Source organism: Sesamum indicum, linkage group LG13, assembly GCF_000512975.1.
Source record: "Sesamum indicum cultivar Zhongzhi No. 13 linkage group LG13, S_indicum_v1.0, whole genome shotgun sequence".
Classification (NCBI taxonomy): Eukaryota; Viridiplantae; Streptophyta; class Magnoliopsida; order Lamiales; family Pedaliaceae; genus Sesamum; species Sesamum indicum.
The window spans coordinates 3038371-3057222 of NC_026157.1; the positions used below are offsets into that span (position 1 = coordinate 3038371).

The following is an 18852-nucleotide window of genomic DNA, read 5'->3' on the forward strand; positions in this document are numbered from 1 at the left end:
TAAAAAAGAAAATTGTTTTGTTTTTTTCTTTTTTTTTTTTTTTTTTTTTTTTTTTTGGGGGGGGGGGAGTAAAGTAAAATTTAGGGAATATGTGTGAGGTAAACTACGTATTTTGGGTGGAATAAATAAATCTAATAATTGTTGACTGTATATTTGTTGAGCTTCACATTGAAAGTAAAGTCGATGATTTAGGGTATATTTTGGAGAAACTAAAAAAGAAAAATAAAAGTAAAGTAAGTTTTCATGTCTTTTTCCTAAAACAAGCATTTGAATTATGCAATCTCATGGCTTTGTATGGAGTTATTTTGAGACAGGTATTGTAAGATTTCGAAATGATTTTGAAATGTATATATATTGGGAAATGTGATTTGGTGTTCATCAAGATGCTTGCGATGCGCTTTTGATTTTTCTAAAATTATTTTTAAATTGAATTGTCATTCACGATTTTATAAAATAAAGGTGTGATTTCGGGCGGTTTCGATTTGTTTGGAAGTTTTAATACTTATAACAAAAATAAGATGTTGAAACTAACAAAAATCACGAAATGAAACAATCGTTTGTATCTAGCAAGCAAAAAAGACCATCATTATATGCGACATAGACCATCAAAATTCTCCACAACTTTAAGTGGATTAAAATATAAGAATATATATATATTAATCCATCAAAGGCCAAGGGTCAGTTTTAGAGAGAACAAAAATAAAAGGCAAAAAGACAGAATAAAGAAAACAGTAAGAGAGAAGAGAGAAGAGAGAAGAGGAAAAGGGAAAGAAAAAAAAAAGTAGGAGAGAAAAAATAAATAAATAATTGGGGCAAAAATTAATTGGATCTAAAATCTGAATGAGCTTAAAGAGTTAAACATATATATATATATATATATATATTGTATCAAGTCCAAATATAAATATTACAAAATGAGATTTATAACATGGATCTTTGCTTATATATAAATTTTGGAATTATAATAATTCGAATATGAAATTCTTCTAACTTATTTTATCAAATTATTATATATATATAATTTTTAAAAAAAATTATTTATGGTGCGGTGCAGTGCGATTTTTGGTGATTTTTTTAAACTCTAAATTAAAACCAAACCAATAGTGTTGTTCAATTTTACTCTAAATTTCACAATTACGATTTAAAAAATAAATCATAAAAAATAATTCCATTCGATTTAGTTTGGATGATTTTAATATTTTTTTTAGCACCCCTAGTGTTCAGTATCTTTTGGAGATGTTCCTAAAATTTTTGGTATTGTTTATGGGATGTGGATTTAGGGTAATTTCACATTATCTCCAAGCATTTCATATACAATGCTTGTAAATAAAAGTGTTAATTAATGGTACAATCAATTTATAAATTGTTAAAGTTTTTATAACAATTTGACTAAGTAATAGAATACCTCGTATTTTTTTCTCTGTTTGGACTGTCTCGTGATCCCTTTACGGTTGCAGTTGTCCGTCGCAATTCAACAACAATAATGGAAGCAACAGATCGCTGTGGTTATTACAAATGAAATATGGCATAATGAAATTTCTTTTATGGGGTCAACTTATATGTATCGACTTGATGCCAAATTTGGAAAACAATAATTTAAAAAAAAAAAATCCACCGCAAATACGATTGAGGACCAAAGAGTTTTTTGGCCTCAATTCAGTTAACCATCTTCCAATTCCTTGATGGGGGTATTATACATATTACCCTCCAGCGCGAAATTATATTTTTTTTTTCGTCCATATTGTGTGATTCAGGTCAAAATCGTTAGTCATCTTAAACATTTTTACAATAATACTTGAGATCTGAGAAAAGAGCAAGTCGTTAGACTTATTGGGAGGTTCTCAACTAAAACCCTCTGATACTTAAGTTAGTATTAAGGTCGAGATAGAAGAAAACGATTCGAATGCATTTAAATGCGAGTTTGAGTGTAATAAAAATCTTACCATAAATGAAGAATATATGGTGTATTTATAGTGTTTGAAAGAGTCAACTTACTTGTGCCACTTGTCATGATCTGGGCTTATGTATTATCAGGTGAATCAACAGTTCAAAAAAGCGGGTGATCTGACCTGAATCAGGAGGGTGCGGATCATTCACCTAGTGCTGTAATAATTTCTTCTTTTTTAGGGGTATTTGTATAATTTTCTTAATAATAATAATAATCTCCCATCATTTTGACTTTTTTTTTTATATATATCATTATAGTTTGTTGGTTGAGGCTGATTTTAGAATATTGTGTGACCCTTCTTCGATTTTCACTTGTTAGCAAAATCGATCTTTTATTATCTTTACAGGGTTTATCGATTTGATTTCATTCATCGTAAGGGAGTAAGAACTTCTTATTTATATAAAAAGTTAATTATATTTAAATTCTTTTAAAAATACAAAATTATATTCTTCTCTAAAAAATAAGGCTTTTGAAATTGCATTTGCACCAGAATTGATATTTACCATCTATTAATTTATTAATGACTCATCGTAGGTCAAATATTTTTTTCCTAAATAATCTACCCTTTATAATGGTGAATATATACATCCTTATATGCATTAATGTATAAAGATATATGGGGTAATTTGATCATAAAAAGATTTATTTGACTGACGGGTAATAAATCAGTAATAAGTCAATCGATGGTAAATATAATTATATTTTTATTTTTTATTAATATCAGCAAATTCGGTGAATTTTGACTGACGGGTGGACTTATTTATTAGAAGGAAGCACACCTCAGGGGTGCTAGATGTAATTTTTTAAATACAGAAAATTTACATATAATTACACCAAATCTCAAGGGAAGAGAGTGTAGTTATCCCTATAAGTTATTAATAATAATTATTTATCAATGACTATAATTTAAGAATAATATTTTATTATAATTACACTATTTTCACTTATATATATATATTATATTTACTCCCTAAAAAGTATAAATTAAACAATATTAGGGTATCTTTGTCAATAAATTATACAAAATATTGAATGAGGAAAAAAAGAAAGTTAAAAATTGAAAGTTTATGTAAAACTTTGTTCACATAGGCATTTTCAGTCCAAGCCCTAAAGAAAGGGTACAGTTGTAAATCGAGAATTCTCAGAGAAAGTGTAGGTGCAATTTCAAAAGTTTTTTTTAAAAAAAGTATAATTTTATATTTTAAAGAAATATAAGTGTAATTAACCCGTACATAAAATCGTGCTGGTATTTTATACTAAACTCACAATCTTTTGGATTAAAACGAGGCTAGAGATCCTCACCAAACCCCCCATTTAGGCACATACTGCTTGAATTATATTAAAAACCAAAAAAAAAATAATAAAATTGAGTAATGTAATTTACGATTCAATCAGTACTCCTTGCATGATTGATTATTTATTTTGGTTTTATACGAGTCTTATAATTTTATTCTGAAGAAACACTCATTAAGAAAATAAAATAAAAATTAATAATCCGTTCAAACTTCTCATTTACGAATTACCATTGAATCCTTATGTAAAGCATTGAGAATACTTGAGAGATTGAGAAGACAGCCTCAACATTAGGGAGAGACGTGGAAAAATGGTTTAATTATTAAAGAATTGACCATTGATTTAAAAATCTTATCTTGATTTATAAAATTAAAAAGAAAAAGAAAAAGATAATGGAAGCTTTCTGGAAATGGAAGACAGAAAAGATGGGAGTGGGGAATAAAAAAAAGAGAAGTGGCATAATTTTCCTTTTACATACTAATAAGTACCCCTTTTTTGCCCTCCAAACGTTTGTCTTCAAAGACTTTCCAGTTTTAGAAAAGAATTGGGTGAGAGAAAGAGAGAAAGATAGAGACATTCTAAGTGGGCACGAAAAATATCAAATCAGTCATTTCTGGCCATTCGTTCCCCTTTGGGTGGTATTAATGTCCAATGTGAGACTGTTAAGGTTAGGTGTGCATGACCCCACCCTCTTTCTTTTTTTTTAAATTAATGATCTTCTAATAAATAAATATAATAGATTATTACAAAAAAAATATTTTTTAAATAATTATTAATATTAATAAAATATTTTTAATTATATATAAATAAATATATATTGTTTTGGGAAATATATTAATATTGATAATTAGTTAGCTTTAACTCCTCCTAATTATAGAGCTAATTTCCTTAAATTTACTATTTGGGAAAAAAGTTTAACAATAGAAGAGAAAAGTTGACTATATGTATCTTTAAAGTAAGAGGAAGCTTTGTTAAGCTTATATTTTAAATAAGGGATAATTACATCGTCCTTTTTTGTATTTCGTTATAATTATATGTAAATTTTATATGATTTAAAAGATTATATTTAATATTCTTGATCTTTGTGTTTTATCTAACAAATAGATACATTCGTTGGTCAAAATTTGCTATAAAATATTTGATTGAAAAATTATATCTACCTCTGATTGATTTATACTCAGTTATCACCGGACAAACAATTCTTTTTCTAACTAAAATACCTTACAAGGGTGAAGATATATTACACACATTATAGTTGAAAACATATAAAAATAATTTGGTCAGAAAAAAATTATTTGACCTACAATAGGTGAATACTAAGTAAATTATAAATAAATATATTTTTAGTCAACTTTTTTTGCTAATATCCGTAAGTTCGATGAATATTGCTAACTGAGGGGTCTACTTGTTAAGCAAAAATAAATGTCATGAACCCTAGATGTAATTTTCCAAATTATATGGATTTTACGTGTAATTACACCAAATTTTAAGAGAAAGTAGTGCAATTATCCCCTCAAAAAATCCTATATAAGATATAAAATCATATTACAACAATAATTTTTTGAAGTGTTCGGATAATGGTAAAATGATGGAACTTTTAGTATTTTAGTAATGATACTTTAGAAATTAACTTGAAGCAATTCAATACTTTTGCTAAAAGAGTTTATAAATTTTCAACATCTTATTGCAAATTTATAATTAAGCTCAAACACTTTATTACATTCTCAAACATCTTATAAGATACTTTAAAAAGCTTATAAGTTCCCTCTAAATTATAAATATTTTGTGCATTTTCGTGTTTTACGTAAAACTTATTCAAAGAATTTTTTAAGGCCACATTTCAATTGATGAATTTGGATTTGGAGAAAAAAATTCAAAGGACTCCATATTAAAAGAATTTGATCCGATCAATGTTCGACAAAACATAATTCGAATTTATACGTAAAGGATTCGAAATTTTCTGAATTTAAAATTTATATAAACAAATTCAAAAAATTTAAAAGCCTGAGGAACAGTGCTAGATGTAAATATGTGAAAGTAGAGGGGTCAAACTGCAAATAATGGAAAAATATCCTTAACATTGATTGCAAGAATAAGGATTAGACATGTGGAAAGGCAAAATTAGGAAAGTGAGAGAGTAAAGGAGGAAAGAATAGTTGACTACGACTCTACCCCAACAAACTTATGATGTCTCTTTCTTATTCTGTCAAAACTTTCACCAAAGACACAATCATCTGTTTTTCCTCATAATCTACTGTTCATTAACTTCAATCACTAACCATACAATCTGTGTGTATAATTTATTTTTTTAATGAATTTATTATGATTGTTTTAATTATTAATAATTATTAGTATCAAATATGTATAACTAATTAAGAACTGCTATTAAAATAGACTAATAAATACTATTAAAATATATAAATAACTATACATGTATGGAATTCGAACTCAAAACCTCTTAATAATGAAACTTCAATGTTTTTAACTGAATTAGGTCACATCAACAACGTTAGTTGAATTGTTTATATCAATGAATAGGACTTTGTTAAAATCACAAGTGTAATGATTCGATTTCATCCTAAAGCATGAAAATTGGATGCCCAATACTTTTTTTTTTTTTTAAAAGAAAAATTGAGATTGGATTCTTTATTCCAAATTCTATTATATCTCTGACTTTTTGCCAAAATTAGGTATACCCCTTAATTGCCCTCTTTATTGCCCATTTCTAGGATTTCAACTTATCATCGGATCAAATCAATCTTGTGTTTGCCTGCCGACATCTTTGTAGGGACCTGATGAAGAGTGGAGTAATGCACCAATTGCAAGTCAAGTAATTGTCACATCTTGCCTAGAGGTAGAGGCTACCAAATTTAAGCATCATCCACTTTGTTCCCAATAGTCTACATTATTCTATTTGCTTCATTTTTAAAATAAAACACAAAAAGATAAGAAAAAAATGTGTTTTTATTATTATCATTATAATTATTACACCGTCATGTCATAAATTTAACTAAAAAATATAGAAAAAAGATTATCTATATTAATAAAAATACTATGTTCTGATTCGATAGATTTAAAATAATGAATTTTTGAATTCTTAGTAACAAAGCATTTTGGACTTATTTGAATAATTATATATTTAAAGAATTTCAAATCATTTCATTCTAAAATTAAACAACGAATTTCAAATTTTTATGATATAAAGTTTTTGAAATTCTTTATTCAAATTCATAAATTCAAATACAGTCTCAGTTTAAATAAAATGCTAGATTTTCTTCACTCACACCTAACACTCCTATTTTCTCTTTTTCCCTTTTTCGTTTTTCCTTGCTGCTTTAGGTGAGAGCGGAAATCTCTCAATAGGATATATATAATACCTCCACAATTCCGACAAGAATGTCGAATATTAATGTCAACAACACTGATTACTAATTTTATCTATAACCACAAAACAATCCACGTATAAATAGCTATAATTTCATTTTTTGCACAACCCAAAGACATTGTTGATGCCAAAATACTTGTTTCTCCCAAGAGAGTGGTATTAAGTTTATACTTCTTTCTTACATCATGGCAAAATCCGAGTAGAGTGAGGACAATGCCAACCAACAGGAGTGTCATAGTCTGTTGTTTGATCTTCTCACTAATAAAACTGGATTCAGACCAAGGAGAAAGGCTGATTTTTGCTGCAGAAAGCAAGAGTACTCACAGCTTAGTTCCTCAGTGGGAAATGGCCGAATATGGAATTTCCTGCAATCCGCTTCCTTCTTTTTTCCTGTAATTTTCTCGAGAATTTGCAGCTATATATAGGCGTATCTACTCATCTTACATGCCTCCTTAAATGCAGTTCTCTATAGGGTAAAAGACACTTGTACTGATATCAATTTCAGTGGTAGCCTACTGTAAAGAAGCAGTTAAAATCAATTACCATCACGAAATGATGTCACAGATTGGATATTGAAATGAAACAGGCAAAAAGCAAAATTATCAAGAATGTGATTCAAAACACAGATATTAATTTCATTAGAACCATATGTCAAATAATGCAGATTCAAGAGGACATATAGGTGTGGGGATGTGGGAAACCAAATTATAGCATGCCAGCAGAAATGTGGTCCTCAGTTTTCGTCCCACTCTTGACAGTGCAGCCATGCTAATATGCATTTGTCGTGAATGCAACTTGTCATTGATGTTTTTGATGCTTAATTATTCTCCATGCTTAGAAAATATGCTTCAGAAAGCAATTTTTGAACATCAGTACCATAAATGTACTTGAAAAGTCTAAAAAATGTCTACTTCTGCCTGCATAGAAATATTTTAGCGCACACAATGCCGTAGCAGTATATCACCAACAGCACTAGCTACAATTGCTACCTGGAAGATGTGATTAGATGCAAAGTGCACCCATGTCAGGAGGCCCTCCCTCGGATTGGATGGAACTAGCAACAGTTGATCCAATTTTTTTACTTTGCTTTCTCTCTTTCCGACTTTTCCCATAGTCAACTGTTTGGTTACTGTCAATGTAATACGATCATATATCAATAAAGAAATACAAATAGGAGACGGGAAACGGATTTGATATCTAGATGGCACATAAATTTGCAACGACTTTTGTGTTTAACAATTTTCTTCCAGTCAACAATAATGCTGTTTGAGAAGAATCTCAATATCCAGTTCATGAAAATACAAGACCTCCTCCAAAATTGGGTGTGCGTGCATATGCAACAATGGAGCAGGCAATTTCAATATGCTATGTTTCGTACTGCATAACAACTTCTACCCAGAAGCATCAAACGGGTCTCTTTCACTTCCAGTTTACCAACCATCATATATGTTACCATTGAAACTTAAAAGCGATCTCGGGAAATAAAATGGGACAGGAGCAAGACCAGAATCCGAATCTGTATCAAAATTCTAATGATTATGAAGTCTGAATACCGGCTGATTCCAGAAATATAAATACACATTAATTTCTCATTAATGATGCATCCTAAAGGTGGGAATGTCTACTTTTACCAAGTCATCTTCATATCACTAATAGTGTTACCACTCATCTTATGTTCATAATAAATTATCATAAAGGACTTCCATTAAGAGGCATACGCTGGAACTCTTGCAGAAGATTTCTTGGAAAACTGAACCACAACAAGACTTGTTTTGTTTTTAAGAAATATATATACATGTCAGTTTTTGCAGAGATGATGCTTCCTAAAGGTAGGAATGTCCACTTTTACCAAGTCAGCGTCATGTCACATTAATGAGTGGTTATCATTCATCTTCAAATTTATAAAAATTATCATAAAGGACTTCCTTTAAGAGGCATACACTGGAACTCTTGCAGAAGATTTCCCAGAAACTGAACCACAGCAAGACTTGTATTTCTTTTTGGAACCACATGGGCAGGCCTTGTTTCTTGGAATTTTCTGAAACAACAGAGATCGCATATTTACTTATAGATCAACTCGACAAAAGATGAGAGGTTGAATGTAATTCTCGTTTCAATTCTAATTGTATTGAGACACGTGAGAAAACCTTTTCATCAGGTTGATTGTTGCCCTTTTTGTCAGTTCTATTGCTATCTTTGCATGTCTCATCTTCATCTTTTAACTTGAGCTGCTCAGAGTTCTCATCTTTATGGTCATCTGGAAAGACTCAAAAGATGACACATGAGCCAAGTACAGGAGTAGTGAGAATGCTCATTAGAACATGATTCAAAGAAAACTCGACAGTGTGTTTGGATACATAAAGTTGATGCATAAATGTGGAGTTAATGAAAAACCACTTAAGTTTGGCTTATTTCTATTTTTCAGTTCTAAGATGCAATCCTTTTTATACCTTACACTATGAAAATGTTATTGGATAAGAACCTGATCAAAAAACATGGTTAGCTTGATAGAATTTTACTAACAAAAATTTAACAGAAACAAGTCCAACTGCATTTGATGACGTTGTAGTTCAACTTGATGTGCACTAGGAACCAATATTCAGAAAACACTGCAATTTAGAAATAAGTTCTAGCAAAATTTTCACAGCTTATCTCCGCAAATGTTTTTTAATGGTTTCCTTTACCACACCACCTCTTCTGCAAAGATACTTTCAAGCTGGCAATTCAAACCAGACATTTTCACTAGTTGAGAAGCATGCCTCAACAGGTTCACAAATTTCATCAGCTTGACATTACAAAATTAAAAAATAACTAGCAGCTAAAGCAGATATACCATTTGCTCAGAGAATGAAAAGAACTTTCAAGCCCAAATACCAAGGAAAAGTTGATAACAGTCCTTGGTTGTCATAAACTATTAAAATCCAACCTCTTTACGAGTTCGTTAATAGATAGTAAATGTTGTCAAAGCAGAAGAGATGAAATTTCAATAAGCATGCATAACATGCTACATTTAAGCTAGGATAGAATATTCAATGAGGTATAAGACACATTCAACAAACAGGATCACTCAACCAAAGAATGGAAAAAAACATACTAACCGGCCATTACCGTATGGAACTTTTACTGAATCAGATAATTCATCATCAGCAACTATCTGATCGACACATCCTTGTTCGGCTACAAGGGCTTCTATTGCAGCATCAACATCACCACCCACTTCTTTTAAAACCTAGGATGATGTGTAATTTGAAAAGAAGATTTTTACAACTCCATCCATTCCATAAATCATGAGATTCATGACCCACTTGCAAAATAATATTTGTGTCACGACTTTGCTTGTTTGGAGCTTGGGGTGGGGGGCACTTATCAACTGCTTAGGAATAACCACCTGTTCAATTTTTCTTGAATCTTCGCATCCACTTCCAAGCTTTACCATTTTAATAGATTCCTCTTGGACAGCATAACCTCCACCTTCCTGTTTAGACTTCACAGCAGCTTCTTTCGGTTGATTGGATTTTGCAGAAACATCAGCATCTCCCTTTATGATATCACGGTTCCAGATAAAAGATCATAGAATGGGTAGTACATGCTAAAAAATGATATAGAACTCATCTACGAACAAGAGTAGAGGGAAAACCTGGATAACAATTGGTCTAGCTGGTCCACAACAAGTGTCTTCCTTTGAGCGCACACTATTATAATGCTCTCCGTCATGATAAGAACTGCAAGACTACTGGTTAGAGATAGAAAACAGTATATCCTCCAAACCATAACCTTCGCAGTCTACTTGCTCTGTAACTTCCTCTGGGAGAAAGCAAAACAAAAATATAGCACCTTAATTCTTAACACTGATTCATCAGTAACTTCATTCCCAACTAAAAAAATGGCGGAAGTGTTTTGAAGCTAAACCCCAAACAAGGGACGAGGATGCTAAGACAATCATGGCATAACCTGATGCTCAACTTTCATGACTCTAAAACAGTCATGGGTATTTTTACCTCTGTAATTTCAGATGACATTATTGATCAAATGTGCCGAATGTATGCCCATTGGAATCCACATAAAAAAAACACAACTGTGGTAATGAACTACGGAACAATTCCTCCTGAAGTAAAAGAAAAAAATGAAAAAGGCATACCCAACAGAAACAGGTATGGACTTGAACTCAATTTGGTAAATAATACTGGCAATTGGGAATGGGTGTTGATGCAGGTTCTACTGGGTCATGTAGATCAGGTCATAGTTAATCAATGGGGTAATGTAAGATGGTGCCAATTCCGACCAGAGGAAAATGGGGTACCCAACAGTGAAGGCACCCGTCAGGTTTGGTGTCTCTAGAAAAGAATCTGAATTCTTTTATTTAAAACTTCAACTAACGAAATCCAGGCCGCCACCTTGTTATAAATTATCATGAATCAGATATTTGAAGTACGGACAATTTGTGTTATTCTAATCATGTTCCCAGGTGATTATAAGGTTAAGTCAGTGAACCATATAATATATATTCTGCAGTGATATTAATGAGAAGAATTCACCATAAGAAAGATAAGCTACAAAAGATATCATGTAAGGTTATACATATGCTTTTTCCACAGTAGTTCGAGTACCTGATCGAGTTAGTCGAGTAGGATATATTATATCAGAAACCCAATTCATTTAGATATATATGGTTTCGGTGTAACCAAATCAAATCCCTAACTGGTAAACCAGCCCCAAATTATCTAAACATGACTGATAACCCAAAATTTCCACCACCCCCACCCCAACTTGAAATAGTCATAGCAAGATCTGTGGGACAGTTGATTATTATATATGATGATGACTCCTGGCAGCCAGTCCCATCACAAGAATCAGTATAAGAACAGCAAGTACTGTTGATGAAAGAATGTTAACTCAGCTAAAAGATATACTAAATTAATATGTGAAATTGTTGGAGTACTTACAGATGAATCATGCGAGCTTCATGTTTGTCAAAATTCTGTATATACCACCGAGGTGACATGTGCTGTACAAATGACAGAATGAAAAATTCTTAATCAATCTACAAATCCAGGATAATATTATAGCATACCAACTTATTGCTGTTATTCTAAAAGTAACAAGTCTGACAAGTTTCACATCCTCAATAAAAAATATCCTGGAACAGATCAAAATAAGGATTTGGAGTGAAAAATGACATACTCTATGAATGCATATATTACTGCGAGTGACAAGTGAAGCTGCTTGCAACTCCATATTTCCTGCCCAAGTACCATCCTCTCCCATTGACCGACAGTATTCGTCAAAGGGAACTTCATCTTCAACAAAGGGCTCAAACATTTCGCGGTTGTTCTGTCCAATGTAGCTCGTCAATCAGTTGTACGTGAAACCATGTCCTCTGAGTTTTGGTACAACAAATGACGCAGAAACTTAAACACAGTGGCAGACCAATATCTACCATAACATAAATAGTTCATAAGGTACCAATTGTGAACTCTTGTTAGAGCTTCCAAATCTTGGATTCAAGAGAATATTTAGTTAATCTGTAGTTAAGTTCAAGAAACATGAAGAAAAGCCCGACCAAATCTTAAATTTATACCGTCAGCCTATCCACCCTATTCCTAATTAGTCAAGAATGGAAGAAAAGCCCAGCTGACCATCCATCAACCATATGCATATACTCCCTAGAAACAGCAACTCATGGGAGAAACCCTAATATCAGAATATTAGCATCTAAAAGTAAAAGCCACTGACTATCAAAGCACTAAGCAGGAGCTCAACAGGATAGCGACTTACATACTCGGACACACATCCAACATCCTATTAGCTGTTAAATTGTTGCGACATAGCAAATACCCGCCTATGGTCCATCATTCACTAAAAAAACACTTTAAAAACTCGAAACCCACAAACATATCACCTTAATAATATGAACAAACGGCCAAAAACTATTTACTGAAAAAGAGGGGGGGGGGGGGGAGGGTTACCCTAAAAAAGCCAACGAACAACCATATTCCGATACTTCTCATGCTCATCCTCATTGCCTTCCAATTGATCAGCCAACGCCCTGCCACAAACAACACTAACCCGATCAAATTCATTCATCATGACTACAAATACACAAAATTATCATCCAATTACATAACCACAGTAGCAAAAGTTGGTAATTACCAATCAGAGTGCATCAACATCAGTTAAAACAGACCTGAAAAAACAATTACCATCCGCAGTAACTTCAATGATCTTCAGGCCCAAAACATCGAGCTGAGCCCGGAAATCAGATGTATCGGCTTGCTTCCCCCGCCTTTTAATCTGTTCACAACTTACACAAAATCAAAAAAACAAAACAAAAAATTGGCCAGAACTGCTACGATTGCCACTTGATCAGCAGGACGAAAAAGGAAAATAGGGGTCTGGAATTACGTGGGGCTGTTTGGGTTCTTTGCTAGGTTTGGGCTTTTGATGCTTTGCTTTAGCCATATTTCTCCGCTGTAGCCGTTAAGGGAAATTTTGTGGAAAAATTTATTCAAATTTAGGTCAAAATTCAAAAAAATTGGGGGCAACAGCTCTCTCAACCAAAGGGCAAATCCGCGCCTAATTGATTAGGCCATCCATTGGGTCTTTCTCCTCTCTCTCCTTCTCTAAGTTTTATTTATTTATTTATTATCAATGTATTAATTCTATCATTAATAATAGATTCAATATTTTATTAATATTTCATAATTACAACTAATATTCTATATAGTCCAAAGCTCTATAATATTATTTTCAATTTGAAAAGTCTCGCAAAATATATTTTCACTAAATAAGAGCATTAAAAACTTTAAAATCTCGCTTACTTAGATAAAGTAGTATTTGACAAGCGTGTTACAAGCTTTTTTGGTCGGAGTCAAAAATTGGTGTTTGTTAAGTAGAATAAATGGAGAAGAGCTAAAACTAGATATATATAAAACTCTTTCATAATTCAATTTTTTTTATTTAAAATTGAACGGAAAAATGAAAGCATAAGACTAAAAAGACAAAAAAAAATACATATTTTATTTTTATTTATTTTATTGTGCATATGTATAATTTTTCTGTATTTTTTTTCTTTTTTCACTAATAATACCCGTATATAATCCTTGATAAAAGATAATTACATAAATAAAATTTCTTGTTCTTGTTTGATAAATATTTTTATTAATAATTTTTTTAAACTTATAGTGATTTTTAAAATTATTTTAGTATAATATTAATTTGTGTATTTTTTTTGTACAAAATGAAGAGAAAGTACTAAACAGTAAAATTTCAAAAATTAGTCTTAAGCATTCTCAATATTTTCTTTTTTTTTTTACCAAATAAGGAAAAGAATTTGAAATTCATTTCCCTTACCTTAACGAATAAAGACTTAGGATAACAATGTCATGTTACTATCTTGCCCTTAAGCAAATAAATCAAAATAACTTATTGCTCTTTCATCGGCCATCACTGTCTAGTGGGCGACGGGCGTCGCCGCACAAATTGGTCGAGGAGATAGGAGCGCCTGGAGAAGTAGAGACGAGGAAGTGACAACAGGCAGAGGTGGTGGTGAGACGGGTGCAGAGGGGTGGGGTGGACGTTGGGGAAGACGATGATGTGCTTGTTTTCCTTTCTTTTTCTTTTTTTTTTGTGTTTTATTTTTATAAAGTTTAATATATATATAATTATGTTAAACTATTAAAATTTATTTACTATAATTTAGATAAATAATATAATTTCATAAATATATTCAACACAAAATTAAATTAACCAATAATACTTAGAAGAAAATATCATGTAAATTTATTTACTATAATTTATATAAATTATACAGTTCCAAAATATATTTAACACAAAATCAAATTAACTAATAATATTTAGGGAAAAAATAATGTATTTTAAATTTTAAAAACTTATAAATATTAAAAAATGTGATATATTTATATGTAAAATATGTATAGTAATTTAATTTGATGTAATAATATTTTATATATATAAAGATTTCATGAATACTAATTATTTAGTATTTATCATATTCTTTTTAGTCAAATGTGAAAAAGATAAATAACTAATCCAAAAAATAAAGAGGGGATAATTGCATAAGATAGGGATTATATTCTACTCTCATTTTTTGCACGAGTAAACAACTCTCTATTTTTTTAATGGAAAGAGTTTTTTTTACAGGGTTAATAATTATTGGGAGTCTTTTTTGACTATTTAATTAACACAAATAAATTTTTAGCAATTTTCTTACAACACAAGAAGGTATTATGTAATTTTATCTTATTATAATTTATTTCAGATAATTATTTATGAAATTATCTTATTTAATATGAATTTATTTATTATTCTTAATTATATTAATATTTCAGTGTAACTCTATTTATTGATGAGAGGGGGAAAAAGAAAACTCCAACTAATTTAGATAAGAATTGTCCGTATCCAAATTGATGTCAAGGAAAAACATGCCCGAATTCCCATGCACAGTTCCAACTCTTGATCAAAAACCCAAGTCAAAACCACACCAACTGCCCAATATTTACATTAAATTCCAACCCCTTCGTCCTAAAAGTAAAACCAGAAAAGAGGGAACAGATCAAAAGCAAAAGAGAGAAACATACAAGGAAGAGACACATCTCACCTTACAGGAACAAACATCCCGCCATCCCTCTCTGTCTATATCTTTATCTGACGAAGTTTCGGACAAGCCCAGATGCAGGCATGCAGTAATATTCCCCTGCTTTCAGATGAATTTTTATGATTTCTTAACAGTTTCTCGTCTAATTCATGTGATTTCCAATGTCTGCAGACTCTCAATTTTAAGCTGTTATTGATCGCCGGTTTCCTATTGGGCTATTCATCTTCTCTCAGGGTATCTCTTTTCCCGTTCCCTTTTGATCTCCCTTTTGTTTAATTCTCATGGGTTTTTGTTGATAATCAGCAGATTGGTGAAACCTGTTCCAATTCGAGCAATAATTGCGACGCCGGTCTGACATGCGGCTCTTGCCCTGCAAACGGCAACACCAGGCTCCGATGCACTCGCGTGCAGCCCGCAATTCCGACCTCCAAGGTATGGGGTCGGGGATGTTTTCTGCTATTTTAATTGTGGTGTTGAATCTCGAATACTCGATTTAATTGTGGGGTTTATTTTGTTTTATTGTTTTGTTTGGATTGTGGGGAATAGGTCAAAGGGCTGCCCTTTAATAGGTATTCATGGCTGACGACCCACAACTCGTTTGCTCGGACCGGGTCGACGTCTGGTACCGGGTCGCCTCTCCTCTCGCCCACCAATCAGGAAGATTCCGTCGCCAATCAGCTCAAAGTACGTAATCTGATTTCTTGGATATGTACCATCGGAGCGCCGTGGCGTTCCGCCGCATATTCATCTCTGCGTCTCAATTTGGATGAATGAGAAATTACTGTTTTACCCTGGTTTCAGTGGTTGATTGACTATAAAGGACCTAGTCCTTATATCTGCTCTACTGGTTGCAGTTTTATGTATCCCTACATTGCCTTTGATAAATAATTGGAACATAATTCTTACATCATTAACTATAAATCATTTATTTATGCATTAGGCCAGTTGGGCAATGCCCATTTCCAGCTACGGAACATGCTTAGACTGTTTTATTTATACATGAAAAAACCTAATCATTTGTCAAGATTCAAGAAGTAACAACGGATCCAGCTGAAGTTCTACTTGGATTTAAAAAAATAATAATAATAACCAATCTCGAGTTCTTGTTGGTGAAACAATGCCTTAGTTGCTGAGGTGTTTGATTATATGCGTCCGATACACATGTGTTTGCATGTATAATTTGTATATGTTAGTGCTTCTTGTATTATTAGTTGTTATATTACGGAAAAGAATAATTATGTGAACATTCTGTAGAATGGCGTTCGGGGGCTCATGCTCGATATGTATGACTTCAACAATGACATTTGGTTGTGTCACTCCTTTGATGGAAAGTGTTTCAACGTAACGGCAATTGTAAGTAAAATAATGCCTCTAAAATTGTTTTGTCAATTGCCAATTATGAAAATATTCTGTTCCTGTTATTGATTGAATTCATGTGTCTTTCTCTGTTGTCATGTATTTTGTGTCCAAAGCAACCTGCTATTAATGTGTTGAGAGAAATTCGAGATTTTCTGGAGGGGAACCCGGCAGAAATCATCACCATTTTCATTGAGGATTATGTCACGTCTCCTCAAGGCCTCACGAGAGTGTTTAATGCATCTGGCCTCAGTCAATACTGGTTTCCACTCTCTCGGATGCCTAAAAATGGTGGAGATTGGCCGACAGTGGATGATATGGTCCAGAGAAATCAACGGTTGGTAGTCTTTACGTCTAAGTCATCCAAGGAGGCTTCTGAAGGAATTGCTTACGAATGGAACTACGTGGTGGAAAATCAGTGTAAGTCATTCTATTGTCTCATTTTGAGCATAAATGTGAAATTAAATTCTACAAAAAATCAGATCTTATCCTTGATTTTCCTTCTTGTTCTTATATATACACGCTTTGCTTCTGTCTCACAATTTTCAAACACGTTAAGTAAGTGGCCTACACCTAATTTTGCTGTGGTACCTCTTAAGTTCTAAATCAACATTTTACTACTTTATTTTTCCATGATTTCTATTCCTTTTTCCTTTCTAATAAATTTGTGACGGGTCCCTTTGCAGATGGAAATGAAGGGATGGTTGCTGGTTCATGTCCCAGTCGTTCTGAATCGTCGCCCATGAACACGCCTTCGAGATCACTGGTGCTTATGAATTACTTTCCTACAAATCCAAATGTATCAGAAGCTTGTGTGGACAACTCTGCGGACCTAACTAGCATGATGAGAACCTGTCATGCAGCCAGCGGCAACCGCTGGCCAAATTTCATTGCAGTTGATTTTTACCAGGTACTGAGGATGGAGACTTGATATACTGCTTCGACTTTGTTGATTGAGATTAGGACAATTCTTAGGATGTCCCCTGACCTAAAATCTCGAATAATCAAAATTATTCATGTACGATGAATTTTCCATGATCCTAATTCCCCGAGACTCGGAATGTCTTGACCTCCTAAGAAAGCCGTGATTAGTTGGCTGAATTGTTTGTTGTCTTCTTGCAGAGGAGTGACGGAGGGGGAGCTCCGGAAGCCGTTGATGAAGCAAATGGGCATTTAACCTGCGGCTGTGACAACATTGCCTACTGCAGGGTATGCTCATGAACAAAATCCATTATTCTTGTATCCTTTTTCCTCACTTGGATATTATGATCTCAAGTGAATAACAGCAAAAGTGAATAAGTCGGAAACGTTTAATCTTATGCAGAGAAAATCAACTTTTTAATACTTCACCATGAAAGTTATTCTAGGACTTTTTACTGCAACGTAGTAACTTATGTTTAGCATATATGGCAGGTAAATGCAACGTTTGGAACATGCGACGTCCCTGTCATCTCACCTCCACCACCAGCTGGGTCGCCGCCGTCTCCTTCAGAAACCACACAAGAGCCGAGCAATAATTCTCCTATAAGCAGACCTTTTCAACCTCATTGGCATATCTTGACAATCTTAACAGTTCTCCTTTTGCGGCTGTAATTCTTTAGTCCGAGAATATATTATTCATTTGCTGTATTCTTAAATTATTTTGCAACGATCAGAGCTCTCCATACTTTAGAGAATCACATTTTTTGAGAAGTTGATGTGAGAATTTTTGGTGGTAATGGCTTAATTTTCACCTTGCATTTTTCCACTGTTGTTGCACATGAGTCGATTCTGAGACTGTACATTGTACGTTGGGTCAATTGAATATGCAATAAGATTTCAAATTTAGAGCATAACACGTACCATTGTGGTAGAAAATTTATTGTACATTTAATAGAAAAGGACTTGTTTATTAGAAGTTTGATTACTTATCAATTCTTTAATTGTTCTTTGTTGTGAGTCATCGCTTTCCAGAATTAAAAAGTCTGGCCATGTGCATAGCATGCAAGACTCTTAGTACAGAAAGAGACTTCTATGGTGTCTTTTTTATTCACACATGTAATTTCGGTGGAAGGATCCCTACTACTCCTGCACAAGGATTGTTTACGTCATTGAATGCAGTTATCCAATTACGCCCTCATGAGAATTTTCAGTTTATAATTGACCCTCTTTATTAGAATTTATCTGGAAACTATTATATTAGCAAAAAAATTTACATTAAATTTTATTTTTATTTTTATTTAGTATTTCTCTAATAATATATTTAACTTTTAAAGG

The 18852-nt window shown here is 32.5% G+C and overlaps 3 protein-coding genes across 7 annotated transcripts; 1 reads left to right on the forward strand and 2 right to left on the reverse strand.

Annotated features, from left to right (window-relative positions):
• Window positions 6701-12037, reverse strand: LOC105176220 (OTU domain-containing protein 3). Of its 2 annotated transcripts, none has more exons than XM_020698579.1 (9): window positions 11808-12037; window positions 11570-11631; window positions 10264-10348; window positions 10015-10164; window positions 9735-9855; window positions 8774-8883; window positions 8567-8664; window positions 7616-7755; window positions 6701-7138 (listed from the first exon to the last, which is right to left on the reverse strand). In XM_020698579.1, the coding sequence occupies exons 1-8, from the start codon at window positions 11943-11945 to the stop codon at window positions 7629-7631; spliced, it is 891 nt and encodes a 296-aa protein (XP_020554238.1). In that variant the 5' UTR covers window positions 11946-12037; the 3' UTR covers window positions 6701-7138; window positions 7616-7628. The 2 variants fall into 2 exon arrangements, with proteins under 2 accessions (XP_020554238.1, XP_020554237.1); XM_020698578.1 differs by having other exon boundaries at window positions 6701-7141; window positions 11808-12030.
• Window positions 12594-13233, reverse strand: LOC110013065 (OTU domain-containing protein 3-like). The gene is made up of 3 exons (XM_020698655.1): window positions 13029-13233; window positions 12811-12917; window positions 12594-12672 (listed from the first exon to the last, which is right to left on the reverse strand). The coding sequence occupies exons 1-3, from the start codon at window positions 13083-13085 to the stop codon at window positions 12594-12596; spliced, it is 243 nt and encodes an 80-aa protein (XP_020554314.1). The 5' UTR covers window positions 13086-13233.
• LOC105176221 (PI-PLC X domain-containing protein At5g67130) lies at window positions 15035-18433 on the forward strand. Of its 4 annotated transcripts, none has more exons than XM_020698557.1 (9): window positions 15035-15328; window positions 15412-15474; window positions 15544-15672; window positions 15787-15924; window positions 16495-16593; window positions 16713-17016; window positions 17283-17506; window positions 17719-17805; window positions 18010-18433. In XM_020698557.1, the coding sequence occupies exons 1-9, from the start codon at window positions 15053-15055 to the stop codon at window positions 18187-18189; spliced, it is 1500 nt and encodes a 499-aa protein (XP_020554216.1). In that variant the 5' UTR covers window positions 15035-15052; the 3' UTR covers window positions 18190-18433. The 4 variants fall into 4 exon arrangements, with proteins under 4 accessions (XP_020554216.1, XP_011097252.2, XP_020554217.1 ...); XM_011098950.2 differs by having other exon boundaries at window positions 15547-15672; XM_020698558.1 differs by having other exon boundaries at window positions 15169-15321.

Coding starts and splice junctions, on each gene's coding strand:
- LOC105176221 (XM_020698557.1), top strand. CDS start 15,053: ATGTCAAGGAAAAACATGCCCGAATTCCCATGCACAGTTCCAACTCTT. Junction 15,329..15,411: donor AGCCCAGATGCAGGCATGCA/GTAATATTCCCC, acceptor CAATGTCTGCAG/ACTCTCAATTTTAAGCTGTT. Junction 15,925..16,494: donor CCGTCGCCAATCAGCTCAAA/GTACGTAATCTG, acceptor AACATTCTGTAG/AATGGCGTTCGGGGGCTCAT.
- LOC110013065 (XM_020698655.1), bottom strand. CDS start 13,085: ATGGCTAAAGCAAAGCATCAAAAGCCCAAACCTAGCAAAGAACCCAAA. Junction 12,918..13,028: donor AAGAACCCAAACAGCCCCAC/GTAATTCCAGAC, acceptor AGTTGTGAACAG/ATTAAAAGGCGGGGGAAGCA. Junction 12,673..12,810: donor GATGGTAATTGTTTTTTCAG/GTCTGTTTTAAC, acceptor TGTTTGTGGCAG/GGCGTTGGCTGATCAATTGG.
- LOC105176220 (XM_020698579.1), bottom strand. CDS start 11,945: ATGTTTGAGCCCTTTGTTGAAGATGAAGTTCCCTTTGACGAATACTGT. Junction 11,632..11,807: donor GTAATATATGCATTCATAGA/GTATGTCATTTT, acceptor TCATTTGTACAG/CACATGTCACCTCGGTGGTA. Junction 9,856..10,014: donor ATTCAAGAAAAATTGAACAG/GTGGTTATTCCT, acceptor ACATCATCCTAG/GTTTTAAAAGAAGTGGGTGG.